Here is a 22596-nt window from a genome sequence, read left to right as displayed (position 1 = left end):
AAGAGCTGTGTTAGAAGAATAGTGACAGGTCTTTGCTTTCACTCACCCGACCTGCTTTATGAATGCATTACAGGAGTTGTTAAAAACAGTGAAGTTTATTCCTGGAGCAGCATTGAACAGCATGATCGACATGCTGGACAGGCGGCCATATTGGTGTATATCGAGGCAAAGAGCTTGGGGGGTTCCGATTCCTGTGTTTCATCATAAGACAGAAGATGAATATTTGATCAACAGGTAAAATTTAAAAAAAATTTTATTGTTTAAAGTTTTGCTTTCTTCAAAAATGGAAAAATAGTGTATACGGTTAAGAATTGCTTATATTATTTATTTACTTACTTTGAAATGGGCTTTCACTGTGAGGTCCAGGCTGGCTTCAGATTCCTGGGCTCAAGCAGTTGTCCTTCCTCAGCCTTCTAAGTGTCTGGGATTACAGCCACGTGCCACCAGGCTCATCTGGCTGGCCTTGTAGCCCTGGCTGCCTGGTAATTTCTGTAGGCCAGGTGGGCCTGCTCTCAAGGCAGTCCTGCCTCAGCTTCCCTAATGCTGGATTACAGGTTTGTGCCATCTCTCCTGCCTGGTGTTTTTGTTACCAGGCTGGGCATTCAACAGGGAGATGATGAGTTTCAGGCCCATGGTAGAAACACTATAAAAGGAGGAGGGGAAGAAGGGAGAGGAGAGAGAATGAGACAATCAACAAAACTGATGTGGTTCTGGCTTTTTAAAACAAATTTTTGGGGGAAGATGGCTCAGCAGTTCAGAGCACTGACTACTCTTGAAGAGGACCCTGGTTCAATACCCAGCACCCACACAGCGGCTAAGAACTATCCTTAACTCCAGTTCCAGGGGAATCGACGCCCTCTTCTGTTCTCTGCAGGCATTGCACCTGCATTGCATTTTTTTTTTTTTTAATTTATTTTATATGTATGGGTGTATTGCCTGCATGTACATAGGTGCACCGGTGTTGTGCAATGCCTGCAGAGATCTGAAGCGGGTGTTAGATCCCCTGGAACTGGAGTTACAGATGGTTGTTAGTCTCCATATGGGTGCTGGGAATCAAACCCGGGTCCTCTGCAAGAACAGCCAGTGCGCTTAACTGCTGAGCCATCTCTCCAGCTCTGGTTCTGACTTTTAATGACAATCTAGCTTCTAATAATATTCTAGTTTTTGGTAACACTAGATTGTTGCTATTGGTTCTGTTCTTTGTCCTCTCTCCTCTGTCTCTGTCTCTGTCTGTGTGTGTCCATAGTTTGGATTTGAACCTAGGACCTTGCTCTGTGCTTATGCTAGGCAGGTGTCTGTCACTGTGCTACCTGCCAGGCCCCGACACTGTTTTTAACAGGTGTGGAAAGGGGATTGTTAACCATTTCTGTTAGGCATTTATAATAGGTTTTCATTAATTTTAATTTGGTTAATGGATGCAGCATCAGCATGCGTTCAAGCACATTTGGTAAGTATTTACTTTAGTTGAGGATTCAGTGAAGAATTTGAGGGCGCAGAGCCCAACAAGCGATGGAGTGTTGGAGAGACTGTGGGCAGGCGCCCTTCTTTGGAATCCCTGTGTTTTGTGAAGGGCTGACTTCCGCAGTTGTCAGCACGATCAGTACTTCTTTAGTAGCATCTGAATGAATGCATTTTAAAAGATGTTGATTAGGCCGGGTGTGATGGTGCATGTGTTTGATCCCAGCACTTGGGAGTCAGAGGTCAGCGGATCTCTGTGAGTTTGAGGCCAGCCCAGTCTACATAGCAAGTTCCAGGCCAGCTGGGCTACAGGGAGACCCTGTCTCAAATAAAAGACGAAAAAAAATGTTGATTAAAGTCAAGTTAGTCATTTAAGGTCACATACATAATAATTTTTGTTTGTTTATTGTTTTTAGTAGGTTCGTGTCTAGGAACTGTACATGGGCCTTGCACATGCTCCACTCCTAAGCTGTACTCTGAGCCCCTACAGTGTCTGCTTTTACTTTTTTATGGTAGTGGCTCCCCCCGCCCCCCACTTCTCAGTAGTCAGATGACATCACCACAATTCTTGTGTGAAGGTTCCTTTTTAGTCTGATTTCATACCCTGTAGCAACTTGGCTCAAAGAAAACCAGAGGCTCTGCCTTAGCCAGATGTAGATGTGAAGCAGCTGATTGACCTCTTTTCATTAGAGGACACAGCGTTGCTGCTGAGTGTGAGCAGAAGTGCTTGGCAAGTGGAAGTGTCAGCAGGACCAGACGGGCAGTTTACATGGACACAGGATGCACAGCGTGTGCATAGGAACCACACTGGGGTTAGCGGATAGAAAGGCAGACACAAGAAGAGCTGGCTGAGCAGGTAGTTGGGAGTCTTGAATACTGTGCTGAGGATTTTGAACTCATAAGTGGGCAGGAGGACTCAGAGTAGGCTTTAAGTAAGCCTCTAGAGGCCAGAAACCAGAAAGATGGCTTAAGGCTGTTTAACATTCTTAGAGTTTAAAGCTTAAAGATTGCTCTGAATATTGTTGCTGTGTGGTTCTTACAACTTAGAGCATGGTCCGTTGTAATCCACTACTGTCTTCCTACCTCTGGTGGGATGAAAATGATGATAGTTGAGATAAATTTACACGAGTGGTGTTTAAAATTTCATACCGGAGAGTTTTCTTTTAAGTAAGCTAAGCCACTGCCACTGTTTCTCACTCTTCAGTATTTATAGAACTTTTTAGGGCATTGCCTTGAAGTGGTTGAGGTGGGATAAATATATTATTAAAACCGGTAAGTAGAACAAACTGGTTTTTGTTTGTTTGTGGTGCTGGGAATTGAGCAGACCCAGCCCTGTCCTCTCAGGTGCTGAGCACACTCTATCACCGAGCTGCATCCCCTTGAGACTTGAGAAAGTGGCATCAGCCGACCATTATTTTAAAGCAGTGTACACAGACTGAGCTGACGGTCAGTAAGTTAGATGGAGTAAATGTGAGTTTTTGCAGAAACACACAGACAAGTCTGTACACGTATTGTTTCCATTTTATTTTATCAGCACATTTATCTGGCTGTGTTTATCACAAGTTTTGCTTGTGTGGCATCAGTTGATCGCTGGTTTCAAGGTAGCGGAGACATACAGAATATTGGCCTACGGAAATGACAGACATTCTTGGCCACACTGTCTGTCAATTCATAGGTCATTTTCCTGTACACCATTTCAGAGCAAAAACTTATCCTCTTCTGTTCTTGGGTCCGTCTGTGACATACCACTTGGATTTAAGAAAATTTGTGTTCATTCTTATTTTTTGTCAGTTTTTGAAAACAGAATGAAGGTTATCATTTTCCCTCTTAAATCAAATGAGAATCAAGTGGTCTTGATTTTCAGTTTTTCCTCTTACACATTTGTAGCAAGTTGGGGACCATCAAAAGTAACAGCATCTCCACTGGAAGTTGGTACACAGTCCACATGGAGTTGCTGTTACACCTGATGACTCCACTAAGCTGCTCAGAGAATTCCTTCTGCTTTTGAGTTAGCGTGTGTGGTTCTGAGGATCGAACCTGGAGCTTGGCGCATGCTAGGCAGATACTTTACCATAGACCACAGAGCTTCACCCTTAACCCCCTTTTTGTTTTTTTTTTGTGGGTTTTTTTGGGTGGTGGTTGTTTGGGGACGGGTCATCTGTGTGGCCCAGGCGGACCCAAACCTGCAGTCCTCACGCTCAGACTTATGAGAGCTGGGATTCAGGTGAGCATCCCCAGGCTTTTCTGCTTTTCCTGATCAAAGTCTCCATATTACCTCTGAGTACCTTGTTTTCACAGAAGAAAAGCCTGGTTTATTCATGTTCTAAATGACTTTAACTTCTGGTAGATTTCAGACTGAATTTAACTCTGATTTGAATTCATGGCTTCAATTGTAGTTTATGTTCGTTTGTATTTTCTCAAGAAATAATTCTACTTTTGATGTTAATGGCATTGGTCATTTTCTGAATCTGTAGTATAATGCCAGTACAATTTAGGTTGGAACCTATTCCCTGGTTAATAAAAACAAAATCAATAATAAAAGCAATAAATTGAAGAAACATTGGCTACCCCGGAAAGAGAGGTTGCTGACTAAATTTCTCTCCTCATTTCAGAAGCTTGTCCTCTGCCCGGTACTGTTACCTGTGCATTGAGGAATCTAAAGCCTAAGTATAGGATTCAATTAAAAGTACAGTTCATCCCTTTGAAATTGCATTGTGTGCTTGAATTCAGTTTAGCAAGTAGGAGACACTCGGCCACTCACCTCATTCTGACTCCAGCAGCTCCCCAGAGAAAAGTCCTCACAGTGCTTTTGCTTATAAAGACAAAACCCAGAGAACAGCGGGATGGCAGCAGTGGTGTCTTCGCCACCTAGAAACCCTAGTGCTGCTTACTTCCCAAAGCTCGCTAAATAAGCCTTCATCACGGTGATAGCAGGGCTCAGAGCCATTGGCTGCTGGCTCAGTTGCTCAGACTGCCTGGGTTCTCCCTGACTGAAACCGAAAAAGGAACACATAATGCATGTGTTTAGATAAGGCTTCTGAGTAAAGTGCAAAGTTTTATTATGGAGTGCCTTATTGCTTTATGGAATACAGCATTAAAATGGAAGATTACATAGTGATAAGTGGTTTCACCCACTTTTATCAACAGTAATTTATACTGATCTTTAGGTAATAAGTTAACTATGTTTATGTATAGGATGCTATTAATAAAATAGAAGAATACTTAAATTTGCAAGGAGAAATTGAAACTTTTCCTTTTCCCCCATCAAAGAATGTAATTATCACAGGGAAATGCTTAGAAAATGCTTTTAAAACATTTTAAAGCATAGTCTCAATTTCAAAGTCTCCCCTTCTAAGTATTTATTGCAAGAAAATAAGACCAATGTCTTTTGTATAAAGATATGTGTGTAAGATAATCCAATTTAGTTGTTTGTAAAAGAACATAACGATCAAAAAGAAGAGAGAGCTGGGGATATAGCTCCATGGTACTCACCTAGAGTACGTGAAGCCCTGGGGTCAAATTCCATCAAAACTAACTCTCTCTCTCTCTGTCTCTGTCCTCTGATTTAGATCAGTTATGGAAGGGTGATTAGAAGTGGTGACTTTGCTCTTAGTGACTGTCAAGGTCACTGGTTATGAAGGTCAAATGAACAGAATCTAACATTTGACTGTATGGAGGTCTTTTGTACAAATTGTTATTTTTTCTAAATACAAAATACAGACATATTTTTTCCAACCTATTTTGAATATTGTTTGAACACTAAAATGATCTTTGTTTGATAATCTATTAGTTACCTCAGATTTTAGGTTATATATCTGTACTTCTTCCTATTGCAGATTTAATTTATTTTAATTAATTAATTTATTTTTGAGACAGGGTTTCCCTGTAGACCCAGCTGTCCTGGAACTCACTATGTAGACCAGGCTGGTCTTGAACTCACAGAGATCTGCCTGCCTCTGTCTCCCAAGTGCTGGGACTACAGGCATGTGCCATCATGCCCAGCTTTTATTTTATTTTCAAAATGTATTATTTGAGGTTCTGGGGATTAAAACCAGGGCCCTGCACATGCTAGGCAAGTCAGTGCTCTACTACTGAACCCTTGGTTTTTCAAGGCAAGGTCTTCCTGTGTTGCTCAGGCTGGCCCCAAACTTAGTGGCCTCCTGTCTCTGCCTCCCAAGTGTTGGAATGACAGATATGCACCACTGTGCATTGTGTGATTTGATTTTTTTTTCTTTCTTTCTTTTTTTTTTTGGACAGACTCTCATTATGAAGCCCCTGGCTGGCCTGGAACTCACGTATAGACAAGGCTGGCCTCAAACTCCCAGAGAGCTGCCTGCCTTTGCCTCCCTAGTGCTGGGAGTAAAGGTGTACACTGCTTTTACCGCAAAGATTTTGTTTTTGAACTCACAGTATCACACCGTGTTATAATGATTCAATGTACCAGAGTACAACACAGGGGAAAGTTTTCTTTGTGATACCAGTTCTGTGCACTTGGATTTTGAGGGGATGACAAAATTTTTGTTATTCTGCATTTCTTAATGTTTATTTTTAAATATTTAATTAATTTGTTTTTACTGACAACATTGTATATATTTGTCATACACAACATACAGAAATACTTTCAAAATGTATAAATGTTGCATTAGCGTTTATTTGCTTAGTTTCCTTTATTCTCTAATTCTAGGGTTGCTTTCAAATTATAAGTAATGTAGTTATTCAGAAGCTCAAGATAGCTGAGTGTGTTGCACACGCCTTTACTCCCAGCACTCAGGAGCCGAAGGCAGGAGATCTCTGTGAGACGAAGGCTAGCCTGGTCTGTAGAATGAGTTCCAGGCCAGCTGGGGCTCTAAGGAGACCCCGTCTAAAAAACAAACATACAAAAGAACTCTATAGAAATGAACAACAGAAGGGCTTAGTCATCCATAGTAGATGTTACTTAGTACACATATTTTTTTTTTTTTTGGTGTGTGTGTGTGTGTGTGTGTGTGTGTGTGTGTGTGTGAGATAGCTTGCTGGAGTCAGCTCACTTGTGAGTCCTTGGTATAGAGCTCAGCTCATCACACTCGCAAGCTGTTACCTGCCAAGCCATCTTGATAGCCCAGAATATGGTACTTTTAGATTTCATGTTCCAGAGCAGGAAATCGAATCTCTAAACATCAGTGAGGCTGAGCTGCTCTCCCTTCTTTAAATTTTTGGTTCAGACTCATAGGAACGTGGAATGAAGACCCGGACTGCTCTGTTTTCTGGTTTAATTTGCTACAGTGCTTTTTTGATTTGTTTTTTTGTCTTTTTTTGAAAAGAAATTTTATTGAGCTTTTATATTTCTTACTCAAATTTACATCCCCTCCCCATCCATCCCCACCCATTCCCCCACTGGACCTCGTGTATTCCACCATAAATGTTAAGTGCCATCCAGTTTTTTTCTTTTTTCTTTTTTTGAGACAGGGTCTCCCTACAGCCCCAACTGGCCTGGAACTCACTATGTAGACCAGACTGATCTGGAACTCACAGAGATCCACCTGCCTCTGCCTCCCTAGTACTGGGATTAAAGGGGTGTGCCACCGTGCCTGGCAGGTTTTTCTTTTAATAATGCAAAAATTTTATTCAGGGATAACAATGACACTAGGAAGATGGAAAGGCAAGCAGTCCTCCAGAAGTGGAAATGACGATGACTCTTACATTGCTGAGTTTATGACCCACAACAATAGGAAGACTTGTTGCTTTATCCTCCTTGGTTAAATCTTTGCACCTGATGAGGTAGAAGGGCTTCAGTCTGGGCTTTCTACTGCTTCTCTACCATTTCCTGATAAGAAAGTTGACAGGACAGATAATCTCCATTCCTTTGATGTTTATGGAAGAATTCTGCTAAAAAGTTTAAGAGGTCCATTTCACAATCACCAGAAGCCACGGCCTTTAGTTTGACCAGGATCTCAGTTAAGTTTCTTTCCATCCCCCGAGCCTCTTCTAGGACTTTTACAGGAATGGACAGTTCACTCATATTAGGCTTCTTATATATAAACTGCAAGACAGAGCCTGCCCTCGTGTCTCCTTAGGTATCTTAGGAAATGATGTGCTCTTTCCCTCTTTGTGTCAACTTGGTCTTCAAAGAACAAGGCAAAAGAAGGCATTCCTGAGTCATCATTGAACCCATAGGCCAGGGATAAATACACATTGTTGACATGTAGCATATAAGATGCCACTTGGTTAATAGCAGCTAAACATTCTGCAGAATGGGGATTGTTGGTGGCCACGTAATCCATCTCAGCATTAGCGAAATCTAGCGTGGAATGTGCTACAGCACTTTTGAAATTGATAACTTATTTATCTGTCTCTCTGCAACCTAGGGATGAAGCCAAGGCCCTGCGCATGCTAGGCCAGTGCTCTACCCTGAGCTCACTCCCAGTTTGAACTGGTTTGCTTTGGTTGCCTCCCAGTCTTGTTGTACAGGTCAGGCTCGAACTCAGTCCTCGTCCCTCAGCCTCTTGAGTTGCTGAGGTGACAGATGCACACCACCCTGACCTGTATGAGATGGATTTTTAAAAATTTCTGTAAGATTGATTTTCATTGATGTAGATGATATTTGTATTTGCATCATTTATAAAAAAATAGTACTAGTTAGATTAAAAGAAAAAAAACAAGTAAACTTTTCTCCACTTAAATGTGAGACTTTACAAGTATCAAAAATCCCCAAAAAACATTATATTATCTTCAGATGGAATATGTAGAAAATGTAAAATTACTCAGCACTTGGGAAACTGAGGCAGCATGATGGGAAGACTAGCCTGAGCTATGTAACACTCCATCTCAGGAACGAAGTGGAGAAGGAGATTGATGACTGAGGCTTTGGTGACTGGCAGTGAAGCTCAGTAGTAAACACTTGCCTAGCATGTATAAAGCTCTAGGTTGGCCCATAGCATTGCAGAATAAATAAATAGATAAAGCAAGATTGTATTGGGGGAGCTGAAGAGATGGCTTAGTGATTAAGAGCATTGATTGCTCTTGCAGAGGACCTGGGTTCTAATCCCAGCACCCACATGGTTGCTAACAACTGTCTATAACTCCAGTTCCAGGGGACCCGACAGCCTCACTCATACACACAAAATAGAAATAAATAAATAAAAGATTGTATTTTTTATTATGTTAAAACATTGTTGTGTATGTAAGTGAATTATTGTTATCTTTATACAAAAATATAGCAGCTAAAATATACTTTATTCAGAGGAGAGGAGTTTTCAGGACGTGGTGGCAAACACCTTCAATCCTAGCATTCTGGAGGCGGTGGGAAGGAGAACTCTGACTTCCAGGCTAGCCTGGGCTACATAATGAAATCCTGTCTCAAAAAATGAAGCAAAAACAAACAAAAAGATAGCAAAATTGAAATTTCCTTTGATTTATAGACTCAGTAAGGTACTTTAGTACAGCTAAATACTTAAGATATAAAGTATTATTGAGTTATCTGATATTTAAAGATGAGAAAAGTCACTGAAATTGAATTAGGTGTTGAGATTATGTGGAATACCTTCTGTATAAGACTACTTGGTTTTCTTTAAGACTTCTTCAATAAAAATCATCACAGTCTTCCTTGTTATAACTTTTCCCAGTATTTATGGACATTTTATACCTGCCATTAGCCAACAAGCCAGGTAGAGTGTGGTCTTTGGACTTGGTGTCTGCTCTGTCAACACACTAATCTCCGGAGACTCCCTCCTCCCCTGCCTTCATCTCTGGCGCCGAGCCCTTCCTCGGCCTTTGCCATTGCTTAGCAGCTCCAGAGTGAGTTCAGCCTTGGTGGTTGTCACTGAGAACAGAGAAGCAAAAACAGCCGCGAACCCGGATTTGAGTGACACACTTTAAAGGCCTCATTCCAGCTGTACCATTTATTTAGACTCATGATTTAAGGACCCTCAAGGCACAGAGCAGCTTGCTGCCCAGAGCTCTTATTTGCAAAAATCCTGTAAATTCAGTTGGGAAGTGCTCATAAAGTGCTTTGGAAAATATGATACATGGTGTATATGTGAATGTTTCTGATGAATGGTAGTATTAATTCTGCCTTAATATGAAATGTGAACAATTTACTTTAACTTCTGTGTTATTTTTATCTGTTTATTCCTAACATATTTAAAACTTTCCATTGTCTGCCTAAGATTGGCAATCTAATGGTAGCATTAAAAAAAGCATACGAGAGGTCAGGGGAGGTGGCGAGAAGTTAAGAACACATGTTGCTCAGTAGACAACTGAGTTTGGTTTCCAGCACCCACTTTGGATGGTTCACAATGTGGCTTCTGCACACACACACACACACACACACACACACACACACACACACACTTGGGAGGCAGAGGCAGGTGAATTCCTGTTAGTTCCAAGCCAGCCAGGGTGAGACTCTGTCTCCAAAATAAACAAACAACAAACAAAACAAAACAAGTTTAAATGGTACGTTTTGAATCTTTTTGAGACAGGGTCTCCCTGTAGCCTCAGCTGGCTTGGAACTTGCTATACAGACCTTGCTATACAGACCAGGCTGACCTTGAACTCAGAGATCCACCTGCCTCTGCCTCCCAAGTGCTGGGATTAAAGGTGTGTGCCACCATGCCCAGCGAATCATTTTTTTTTTTTTTAATGAAAGATGTATAATGGATGTGAATAGCTTATCTACAGTTAATTGCATTTATATTTGAATGTATTTTGCCAATTAATCTTTGTTTTTTTTGGGGGGGGGCATTGAATTTACTCACATTTTCCTATTAGAGTGTATTCATACTTCTTAACTGATAAAATGTTCTGTGCAAACTATATAGAAGACTAATGTGTAACTAAATATTATTGTCTTATAACTAGTTACTTATTGCATAAGGTTTTTATGGCCTCATAAGGAAAGCTTATCTTCACTGGTGAAATCCATCCAAAGTGGGTCTTTGTCTTAGTGATCTGGACTTGTACCTGTTTTACGTTCTTGTTCTTTATAAATTCTTATAACTGCATTTTGGTAGTATTATGCTTTCAGTCATTCATAAAACACCACCTTGGTATCTGCAGTAAGTTGTCAACTCTCAAACTGTAGAGTGTGGTAATTTCTATCACCACTTTTGCTTCCCTCAGCAAGTTTTGGTTAACACGCTGTTTGTGGATTCGCTAGAGAAGCTGCGAGATCTGCTTTGCATAGTCATGATTAGTAGGTGCAGGTGCAGAATAAGAGCTTAGTGCCATCTCCTGCTGTCTCCTGATTCTACTTCCAGTAGCCTGTGGACCTGCAGTCACTTGCTCAGTGTGGTAGAAAAGACAGTTTTTCAAAAGCTGCCTTTGGTATATGTATTTTAATCTTTAAATATTAATAGGAGTATATGTTTTGGTAGTTACCATAAAATTAGCTATCTAAATTTACTTGACTTCAAAGAGTTTGAATTCTTACACATATATTAAATATATGTTAAAATATGCCAGTCGTTGCTGTAGGCATTTCATTAATATTCAAACAAATCTCTTAGTGATGAGTCTTTTACAAATGAGGAAACTGAAATGCAGAAATGTAAGACAGCTTCCCAGGGTCACATTGCTAGTCAGCGGTAGGGCCAGAAATTACTATCAGAAAACAAGAATTTTTTTCTTGAGTTTAATTTTCAAATAATTTGTAACTAGACCTTCCAAAGCCATGAGCAGTTTCAGTGTTCATGATATGCAGTTATTGATGCTGTCTTCTATGTGGGGCACTGAACTAAATCTTACAGGTAAAATCTCATTTAGTTTCTTTCACTGGTTCTAAGGAAATTGTGTAAGATCATTGAGAGTAAGCTCCAACATGTGTGGTAGCAAGCGCCTCCAGTCCCAGTACTGGAGGGGTAGAAACAAAAGGATCATGAATTCTAGGCTAGCCTGGGCTACACTGCAAGACTCTTGTCTCAAAAAGACAAGTGCTGGGGTATAGCTCAGTGCCAGAGCTCTTGCCTAGCGTGTGCATTTGGTCATTAGCTTTACAAAAGTAATAAACTAGCTAGTTCCATTAGGTGACTGATCTGACAGGTCTGTCTCGTTAGCTGCTATATCTCTAGTGCCTGGACTCATTCCCCAGACGTTGGAGGTGCTGAGTACTACTTGAACAGATCAGTTGGGCTCTTTTCCAAGACATAGAAATGTTTCAGTGCTTGTGCATGGTCATGTGTGCAATGAAGGCGTTGGAATGTGACACCCCTACCGCCCCGTCTGTTGTCAGAGTGCTCTACACTACCCCTCATGCCGTGGATAAACTCAGCCCTACAGGCAGAGAGGGAGTGCCGGAAGTCTGTGAGAAGGAATTTTGTGTGACAGAATCAGTTTTAGGAGTGCATCCGTGTTGGGGTGTTATGTGTAAATTAAAGGGAGGAGAGTAGGGAGAAGTCAAGACTGGAACTCTAGGCCATCAGGTTAGATGGAGTGTCAGGAAGCCATCGTGTTTCCCACGTAGAACTGACAGAATATGTTGGTTTGGTTGTTTAATCTGGACAGGAATTGAGAGCAAAGGTTAATTACAAGTTCCTGGGTAGAAAATGAATTGATAGAAATAGGGAAGTAAGTAAAGAAGTTAGGAGAAGACTTTTTTCTTTACTTTTAGGGATGTGTATGATCAGGTTGCTTTGAATTGATAATGTTCTGTTTTTCACAATATTTGTTACTTGTCACAATAGTAAATTGGATAACCCCCTTCTCCCTAAACCCAAACAGTGAAACCGTTGAGCACATAGCTAAACTAGTGGAGCAGCACGGCAGTGATGTCTGGTGGACTCTTCCCCCTGAGCAGCTTCTCCCAAAAGAAGTCTTATCTCAGGTAATGCGCATGTGGGTGTTTGCATTTAGCAGCCTTTGTGTGACTGGCATGTAATTGCGTACCACAGTGACCGTCCGTGCCATTGGGGAGGATGGTATTAGACTGAAACGCATCAGGATAGTGTGTATTTATTTTTAAAATGTGAATTTAATGGTTGTATTTCATTCTCTTAAAACCTTTGGAGTATTTACTGTGCATGGTGTGGCCTTGGTGTAAATGAACTCTTCCCCCATTGTCTTGCTAGGTTGGTGGTCCCGACTCCTTGGAATATGTGCCAGGGCAGGATATTTTGGACATCTGGTTTGACAGTGGAACATCATGGTCTAGTGTTCTTCCAGGTAATTTCTAGAAATAGATTATAAGCCAGTTAAGTTTTAAGAACTAGCAAGACAGCTTAGCAGGCAAAGGTGCTTGCTGCATATGCCTGGTGGCTTGAGTTCAATCCCCAGATTGAACAAACATAGAAGGAAAGAACCAACTCCACAGACATGTCCTTTGACACCTGTGCACTGTGGTAAGCAAGCCATGACGCATGCTCTCTCATTCCTGCCACGTTACACATGCACACACACACATAAATAATATTAAAGTTTTGAAAATACAGAAATATTACCGGGTGTGGTGGCATGGGCCTTTAATCCCAGCTCTTGGGAGGCAGAAACAGGCAGATCTCTGTGAATTTGAGGCCAGCCTAGTCTACATAGGGCGTTCCAAGCCAGCTGGGACTACAGGGAGACCCTATCTCAAAAAGACAAAAAAAATCCCAAAAAACCAAAAAACGAAAAAAAACCAAAAACCAAAAAACCCCCCAGAAATATTACTTAGATCTACAAGCCCAAACTTCATTTTATACTTTATTTGGAAGATGGTCTACTATAATTTTAAAACCCTGGAAGATCATTTAATCTGAGGACTTCCCAACTTTTTTGTTATTTTTTAAGGTAAAATTTTATTTAGAACTATAATATGCAAGATAAGATTAGGATGGGAATTTTTAGCCAGGCCTGGTGGTGCATGGCTGTGATCCCAGCACTTAGGGTGCTGAGACAGGAGGGCCATGAGTTTGAGGCCAGTCTGTCTCAAAAAAAGCCAGAGAAAGAAGTGGAGAATTTGTTCCCCCCTTAACCAGTTCATTCTCTTTGACCTGCTTGGCAGTCCAAGGCATCTAGTTTGGAAATCACTGACATAAGCTGACCCCATTGCTTTTCACAGGAGCAAATTAGAGCCAAGACACGCTGTCAGACAGCTTAGTGGTGTCAGAGTAGAAGTGAGCACTTTGCTGGCCAGCTCTCACTCTGCACATCTCTACAGAAATTTTATACTTGTAATTAGATACAGGGTGACCGTGGGCGGGGACTGGAAGGGAGCAGCAGGAGGAGGCGACACTAGGAGGCATGTTCACATATGTTAGGAGAAATGGCCCCCAGGGTTCTGAGTGAAGGGTTCAACTAGAGTGAAGAGCAGGAGAGGCCTAGATGCCCAGTGAGGGTCGGGGAGCCATAGCTCCCACCAAGGGCCAGCTGTGGCCTAGGGGTTCTGCGATCTAGGATAGAGTGGGAACATCTGTGCAGCTGGCTCTGGGGGATCGCAGGGACCCTGCAAGTTTCCCATGGCATATATTTGGGATCTGAGGACTTGTATTGGGCATAGCAGTGGCCTTTCTAGTAGGTATACATGGTTCCTTCATTGGACCTTTCAACTTAGGAAATTTGGAAGTCAAAATGCATGTAAATTCATGCTTATTCCTGTTACAGCTAAAGTGTACAGTGGCTAAATATGTTAATGTGAATAATTTTTTTATGTAGTAATTTTCAGTATTTCATAATTACATTTCTCCAAACATATTTGGAAGAAAATATTGCAAGTTTAGGTACTTTGTTTTCATAAATTATGTAGAATACATAGGCAAATGGGAGTGCTTATGGTGGGTTATAGAGGAAGAAGTGTTTCCTGCAGGCATGTGTGAGTCAGTTTCATAACTGAGTGTGCCACATGTGAAACGGTGTTTTGCAGTGCCAGTCAGAGGTCATTGGCCTTGGTGAGAAACACTGCTGGCCACTCTGTTGCTTCTTACTGTGGGATGTGTTCTGTGTGACCAAGTGCTGTTAGAGCAAGCTGCACATCTTACTAAAACCATCTGCCCAATGACTTTCCTCTGCCACTGAGCACACCCCAGCTCCAGTGTGTCGGTACTTATAATCAGACAATTTTGACTGTGACAGAAACGTGGTTGCTTTGATTATCTTAACTGTTTGATAATGTACCTGGTTTTCTTCCCTATTTTAATGAACTTTCGTTTGGATGTGTTTTAAAAATTTCTTGTAGGTACTGACCAAAGAGCAGACTTGTACTTGGAAGGGAAAGACCAGCTTGGTGGCTGGTTTCAGTCCTCCTTACTAACCAGCGTGGCAGCGAGGAAGAAAGCGCCTTTTAAGTAAGTTGTTTTTAACCTAATTTTTAAATATTTAGAAAATATATTTTATTTATTATTTTATATTTTATGTGTATGAGTGTGTTGCCTGCATGTATGTGAGTACACCTATGTCATGCAATGCCCACAGAGGCCAGAAGAGGGTGTTGGATCCCCTGGAACTGGAGTTACAGATGGTTGTTAGCTGCCATGTGGGTGTTGGGAATTGAACCCCTGTCCTCTGGAAGAGCAGCAAGTGCTCTAACCACTGAGCCATCTTTTCAGCCCCTGATTACTTCTTAAGAATTTTATACAGTGTATTTTGATCATATTCAATCCCCCACCCCATCTCCATGCCCCCCTGCCCCCGATTTCACATCCTCTGTTATTATTTTCTAAGGGCGATTGAGTCTAATTTGTGTCCCCAAATGTTCTTTGCTGTGATTCCATCTCCTGGACTTGGTCACCCTACCAGACTCTCCCGCTCCCAGCAGCTATTAAATGCCAGTAGTTCCTCAGCTAAGGTTGGGGCTTCCTGCTCACCTCCCACATTCATGCTGAGGTTTCTCTGGCTGGAGCTTGCACAGATCTTATGCATGCTGTCACAATTGCTGTGAATTCATATGAGTCCAGAGAACACTGTTTCCTGTAGTCATCCACCATCTCTGACTCTCATAATCTTTCCTCTCCCTCTTCTGTAGTGATCCCTGAGCCTTGGGGAAAGGGTGTGATATAGGTATCCCATTTAGGAATAAGAATTCCATAGTCTTGGGCTGGAGAGATGGCTCAGCGGTTAAGAGCACTGACTGCTCTTGCAGAGGACCCAGGTTCAATTCCCAGCACCCACATGGCAGCTAACAACCATCCATAACTCCAGTTCCAGGGGAATCCAGTGCCCTCTTCAGACCTCCGCGGGCATTGCATGACACAAGTGCACTTACAAACATGCAGGCAATACATTCCTGCACATAAAATAATAAATAAAATATTTTATAAAAAGAATTCCACCGTCTCTTTCTTTGCACAATGACCAGTTTTGGGTCTCTGTGTTAGTCACCATCTGCTTCAAGAAGCTTCTCTGATGAGAGTTGAGAGTTGGCATTAACAGTAAATCATTAGGAATCAGTTTAATACCATGTCCGTTTAGCAGACTAATAGTAGTAAGTAGCTTCTCCCCTATGGCCTATGACCTGTTCAAGCCACAGGTTCCTAGACCTGATAACAGTGCAGGGTCTGAGCTCCATCTTGTGAATTGGTCCTTAAATCCAATCAGAAAGTGGTTGATTGCTCCTCTAACATCTGTGCCACTATTTGACCAGTAGGCGTATCTTGCCAGGCCAGTTGTTACTGTAGCTCATGGTGTTTACAGCTGGGAAATGTTGATTACTTTTCTCTTCTGGTAGCATGCATAGTACCTTCCAGCACTATGAAAGATAGCAGTAGAGATGGAGCTTTGGGGTCAGCACCAGCTCGACTCACGTGTGTAGTGTCTTCAGCAGTCAGGCCTTCACTTCTTAGCTGCAGTTCTGGTGAGTAACCAAGAACAGTGGCAAGAGCCAGTGCTGTGTGAGGGTTCCTGGTCAACAGCTGCAAAGGGGAAGTCCGTTCCTGGTGTTCGACTTTTATTTGCTAGCTCAAGTAAGCCCTTGAACTTGTGCAAACAAGTGAACCTGCCTTGCTGCTCCTCTGGGTACCTGCCAGTGCATGGCACACGGTGGTGGGATGTAGATGCACAGGCTGGCACCAGTAGGTGGAGGTCATTGTTCTTCTTCCTGAACCAGTGTTGTCAAAAAGATGAGGCTGTTTTGCTTGGTGCTGAAAAGCTGAATGACAGCGGTTTACATGTATGATACACATGTCTGTAAGAAAGCACCAGTCTCCTTTCAGATTAGAGAAATAAGAATGTAAGGTCAGTCATGTTGGCACATGCCCATGGCCCTGAGCACTCTAGATGGGAGGATTTTTAAGGTCAAGAGCAGCCTGGGCTGTGTAGAGATCCTGCAACAAAAAGCAAAATCAACAAAATAAGAAAAGTAAAAGGAACGAGACACAGCAGTGTGGAGGCATCTAGTTACTTTGGAGCAGACTGAATCTCCTAAAAGAGAAAAATAGCGTAGAGGAGTGGCTGGGTGAGCCTCGCAGAGCTGCTTCTCCACTGTGTGCAGACCAACCCAGGCGTGCAGGGAAGGACAGTGTGTGTGAGAAGACAGCTCCTGTCCTGTGTGTGACTCACCACAGATGAGGAACTGAAGCACTGCCAGGGAGTTTTTATTAAATTAGGGGTTCCTGCTTATACAAATATATGCTTATCTTATGTAGACCAGGCTGAACTTGAAATCCCAGAGATCCATCTGCCACCGCATCTGCCTCCTAAGTGCTGGGATTAAAGGCCTCTACCACACAATAGCCTTGCTCTCCTTTTTTTAAAACAAACTTATTTTTAGTTAGTTTCAGTGATCAAAATCAGTATATAAGGGATAAGGAAATAATCTAGTCAATAAATAAAGCACCTACTTTTGCCGTGCTAGAGAACTCGCTAACAATCCTCCTAGACAAGGTGCTGATAATTGACTTTAAGATGCTTTCATCCTTAGTCTTTCAAGAAAAATCTGATCATTATAATAGTCCTTCCCATTAAAGTAGCTGATTCGTGTGTCTTCCTAGGACAGTGATTGTTCATGGATTTACCCTTGGAGAAAAAGGAGAAAAGATGTCCAAGTCCCTTGGGAATGTGGTTAATCCTGATGTTGTCATCAATGGAGGACAAGTAGGTATTTGCCTAAAATTCATTTTATTTCTGTTGTAGGTCTCTTATTGGCAACCCAAACTTGTTACCTCAGAGTAAATAAACACAAGCAAGAGTAAGATTACCTTTGCTATTAACAGAAGGTGCCAGGGATGGTGGCACAGGTCTGTGATCCTGTGTTCCTAGCTGTGTGAGGGGCTAAGACATGAGGGTGTCTTGAACCAGGAATTCAGGGCTGGCCTGGTCAGTATAAGGAGACCTCATCTCCTAGAGAAGAAGCTAAAAGAATTGCAGATGCTATACTGTAATGTTCTAAGTCTAAAACGAGTGTGTGCCGCATGTGTGTGCTTGTGTGGGTGGAGGCCAGAGGTCAATGTCAGGTGTTTTCCTCCGTCACTTCACCCTGCTTGCTTGCTTGCTTATTTGTTGTGAGGCAGGGGAGGGAGGGTGGCTGGGCAGTTATGCACGGCTGTGGTGCACAAACGCAGGTCAGAGGAGAACTTTCAGATGTTGGCCATAGCCTTCCACCATGTTTCACCATGGCCTACTGCTGTTCCTACTGTGCTGTGCACCAGATTAACTGACTAGGAGCTTCCAAGCGATTCTCTCTCTTCCTCCCCTCTTGCTGCAGGAATGCTGGGATTATAGATACGTGCCACTTTGTCTAGTTTTTTTACATAGGTTCCAAGGATTGAGCTCAGCTCCTCAGGCTTGCCTAGCAAGGGCCTTTACCCACTAGCCATCTCACTGGCCCCACTACTTCCTTTTTTGAGACAGGGTCTCTCACTGAAATTAGAACTCATTGATTTGGCTGGGCTCCAGCATCTATCTACCTATCGTCTGTCTGTCACATCATCATATCAGGTATCTCCCCTACCCCCCAGCCCCATCCCTAGGCACTGGGGTCACACACTGCACCACCACACCCAGATTTGTACATGAATGCTGGAAGTCTGAACTCGGGTCCTTCTGCTTGCATGGCAGGCACTTCCTGGGTGAGCCGTCTACCCAGCCCTCAACCTGAACTCTTAACCACATGATTTATTTTTTATTAAAAAAATTTATTGGGAGGCAGAGGCAGGCAGATTTCTTTGAGTTCAGGACCAGACTGGCCTATATAATATAGCAAGTTCCAGACCAGTTGGGGCTACTGGGAGACCCTGTCTCAAAAAGACCCCAAAAAGTTTTATTTTATGGATATGACTATTTTATGTGCATTTATATAAGTGCACCTGTGCGTGCAATGCCAGATAAGGCCAAAAGAGCCTCTGAGATTCCCTACAGCTGGAGTTAGGAATGATTTTTAGGCACCATGTGGGTGCTGAGAACCAAACTCAGGTCTTTTGCAAGAGCAGCCAGTGCTCTTAACCCTGAGCCATCTCTCCAGCCTTTAACCATAGGGTTTTAATGAAAAAGTAAAGAACTGTAGTTAAGGCCCATGTGATACAGTTTAGGTCTGAATCACCAGTTAGGTCCTAAATCATACTGTTTAAGTTATCTGAGGTTTTAATATACAAAACCTATAGTTTTATAGTTAATTGAAAGTTATGTAGGAACAATGAGATTGTAACTTCCAAATGCACATTTTTTTTTTTTTTTGGTCTTTTTGAGACAGGGTCTCCCTGTAGCTCCAGCTGGCCTGGAACTCGCTTTGCAGACCAGGCTGGCCTGGAACTCACAGAGCTCCGCCTGCCTCTGTCTCCTGAGTGCGTGTGCCACCATGCCTGGCCACGTTTCTTTTTTTATAGTCTTAGAAATAATACATTTTAAGAGTGAATGTCACCTCTGGGGCTGCTGATAATTTGGGGGGCAGGTTGGACTTGCTTTCGTGAGAGAAATCCCTGGTGTGTTACCTTTGCTCCTGTAGCTTTTTACAGCCCTCTTCATACCCTGTGACCACTCAGCTGCTAGGAGATGATGATGGAAATAAACTCTCTCTTCTTCATTGCAAGGTCATCCTGGAGGTGCTGGGCATCTGACCACCCGGGTTCAGCTGTCCTGTACAAGCCCCGGTTCTCCCATCTGTCCTGAGCAAGGCTGTCTAGTGTACTTTCCCTTTGTGCGTTCTTGGTTTTCAGATGCAGCCTGATTGAGGTGGTTTGCCCGTGTTTCAGTACTATGCTGGTATAGACTGCATTGACAGGGTCTCCACCATTTCTGAAGGGGAGCTATAGCTAAAGCGTTTGCTTCTCTAACTGAAATGAAAAACCATTCTGTTTACATGCTGTTTCTCAATGAAAAGGATCAAAACAAAGAGCCTCCATATGGTGCTGATGTCCTGCGATGGTGGGTGGCTGAATCCAATGTATTCGCTGAAGTGACGGTTGGCCCGTCTGCACTTGGTGCTGCCAGAGATGACATTAACAAGGTTAGACCCGGTATTCTTCATACTTCTGAGAAAAATGTTTACTAAATCATCAACTGTGAAGAATGAGGCATTGCCAGGCATGGCAGCACTTGGGAGGCAGAGGCAGGTGGATCTCTTGAGTTCAAGGCCAGCCTGGTCTACATAGCGAGTTCCAGGCCAGCTGGAGCTGCAGGGAGAACCTGTCTCAAAAAAGAACCCCCTGCCCCCCAAAAAAGAATGAGACATAAGTTAAGGCAAGTTATGTGTGAGTATTTTAAGAGTCCGTGTTAATTCGTTACAAATAGTAGTAACACTAAGAATTTTGCATGTCTTTATATTTCACTACAATATCGGATATAACATCTGATGTAAAATTACATTTTATATACTTTTCATGTGCTCAGCTGTTTTTCACATTAAGTTCATTTATCTTTGTTTTTACTTATGACTCAGGAAATGATATCTGGACACATGAGTAAACCTGGCTATAGAAAGGTGGTTTTCCATGAGATTATGAAGAGATTTAATAAAAAGTCAGCCTCAATGCAGAAAACTCAGTGGTTGTTTCTTTAATTGCAACTTTAGAATGAAGAGTTTGTGGTCTACAGCCTTATTTAGGAGTAACAGGATTTAAAAGTCTTACTAAGAAAATAACAGAAATTGCTGAATTATAAAATAACTGAAAATTGAAAAAAATCTCTTAAATTTTCTTTAACTATGTACTTTTTCTCATCATGAATAGCTTAGGAACACACTCCGCTTTCTTTTGGGAAATGTGACTGGTTTTAACCCAGAGACAGATTCTGTTTCCGTCAAGAATATGTATGTCATAGACCAGTATATGTTGCACTTACTGCAGGACTTTGCAACTAAGGTAAGTGTACAGCAGTGGGCTTTTGAAAATAGAAAATCAGCACTGTCTGTGTTAGCTTTTAGTGAAACTAACATTGCCAGAAATCATAACTAGAATACTCTAAAGAAAAGTTATACTTAACAAATTCTACACATTTTTTGGTGACCATAGGATGTATTTTAATAGTTCCTCAATTTTTTAACCTTTTGTGTGTGTGTGTGTGTGTGTGTGTGTGTGTGTGCACGCGCCATGGTACACATCTAGAGGTTATAGGACAACTTTTGGGTGTTGGTCTTCTCCTTCCACCATGTGGGTCCCAGGGTTCGAACTTGGGTCATTGGGTTTCATGGCAAGTGCCTTTACCCACTCATCTGCACCTTCCTAAATTCTTAAAACTAGAAGAGTTCTTAGTGGAAACAGTGGACCCAGTTTTCCCTTCAGACTAGACTTTTCTCTCAAGGTCATCGCTGTACAGTGAGAAGGAATGGAATTACATTTTGTAGGTGGATGTCCCTCATAATATATAGAAATAACTGGCTGGGCGTGGTGGCGCACACCTTTAATCCCAGCACTCGGGAGGCAGAGGCAGGCGGATCTCTGAGTTCAAGGCCAGCTTGGTCTACATAGTGAGTTCCAGGACAGCTGGGGCTACAGGGAGACCCTGTCTCAAAAAGACCCCTCCCCCCAAAAAACAAAAACAAAAAAAGAAATAACTGATAGAAGTGTTTATGTCTCCTAAATGTGTGCTCATGTATATAGGCATTGGCTGTTCAAGTTTCATGGTTTCATGCTTTTCAGGGCTCCCTTGCAGGGAATCTGACCTGGTCACACATTGCCTGGCCTTCGTGGCCTTCTGGAACTTTGGTGCAGATCTCTGTTACCCTAGAGCTCTGCATTTTTCATGGCTCAAGACCCAATGCCATGAAGGGCAACAACATTGTCAAGCTCTTTTGTCACTTCAAGATGCAGTCTGCCACAGCTCTGGTGGCTTCTGTATGTCTTGGTGGAACCAGGGAAACATTTCCAAGTAGTCGTTTTTGAGCAGGGAACCCTTTCAGAAGCATTGTCAGTTAAGGTTCTCTCTTTTTCAAATAAATTTGCATTTTCACAAGCTGCAGGCCTCCATGCGTGGATTGGGGTTGTACCCTCAGGGCACAGTGAAGACTTTGAAGCTTCTCTTTAATGGTACTAATCTCTTCAACAATGACAGTTACTCTCTCCACCTGCTGTTTCTGTGTCTTGAAGCCTGTCCAGGCTCCTTTCCTCACCCAGCTGCAGTTTGGTCTTTCTATTCTGTCACTGTAGAGGGGACTGAGAACAGCAAGCAGTAACCGTACTGTGGCATGGATGATGCTGTCTTGAAATTCCCTCTGCCAGACAACTTAGTCCATTACTTTTTAGTTCAGCATTGCTCAGATTACCAGGAGAAGGGTAGGATGCCACTAGATTCCTTGCCAGAATGTAACATGAAAAGCCTAGCTCTAGCCGAGTTTCTGATAGAGTTCGAGCACCCATTGAAACCTCATGAGCCAGGCCTCTGTTGCTTTTTTTCTCTTGGCATTCTGGTCTTCCAAACTCCCACCAGTTATGTGAATCCGACTGGCCAGTGAGCCATCCCCATCTTCGCCTCCCCAGCACTGAGGTCACAAGCACATGCCACCACACCTGGCTTTTTCACATGGGTTCTGGGAATCAAACTCGGATCCCCATGCTTGTATAGTAGGTGTTGTACCCACTGAGCATCTCCTCAACCCCTGGTTGCTTTGTTTTAAATTTAGAGCTGTGTGCCTGAGAAGCCTTATGGCAAGTTGTCCTCTGACTTCCACGCGCACACACACACACACACACACACACACACACACACACACACACAATAATAAAATAAAAAACAAGAAGAGTGGACTAATAAAATTTATTTTTGGTCTTTTTGAGACAGGGTCTCCCTGTAGCCCCAGCTGGCCTGGAACTCACTGTGTAGACCAGG

At 42.5% G+C, this 22596-nt stretch overlaps 1 protein-coding gene across 1 annotated transcript in view; it reads left to right on the top strand.

Annotated features, from left to right (window-relative positions):
* Positions 1 to 22596, top strand: part of Iars2 (isoleucyl-tRNA synthetase 2, mitochondrial) — a 49594-nt gene that overhangs the window by 20040 nt on the left and 6958 nt on the right. The window contains exons 12-18 of the mRNA XM_008826789.3: positions 74 to 234; positions 12154 to 12256; positions 12501 to 12594; positions 14582 to 14690; positions 17331 to 17433; positions 19655 to 19780; positions 20502 to 20633. Coding sequence (XP_008825011.1) covers positions 74 to 234; positions 12154 to 12256; positions 12501 to 12594; positions 14582 to 14690; positions 17331 to 17433; positions 19655 to 19780; positions 20502 to 20633 — 828 coding nt within the window. The remainder of the gene's footprint in view (positions 1 to 73; positions 235 to 12153; positions 12257 to 12500; positions 12595 to 14581; positions 14691 to 17330; positions 17434 to 19654; positions 19781 to 20501; positions 20634 to 22596) is intronic.

This window comes from Nannospalax galili, unplaced genomic scaffold, assembly GCF_000622305.1.
Source record: "Nannospalax galili isolate Female #2095 unplaced genomic scaffold, S.galili_v1.0 scaffold592, whole genome shotgun sequence".
Lineage (NCBI taxonomy): Eukaryota > Metazoa > Chordata > Mammalia > Rodentia > Spalacidae > Nannospalax > Nannospalax galili.
Note: the sequence above shows the minus strand (reverse complement) of the source record. Positions and strands in the feature narration are given on the sequence as shown.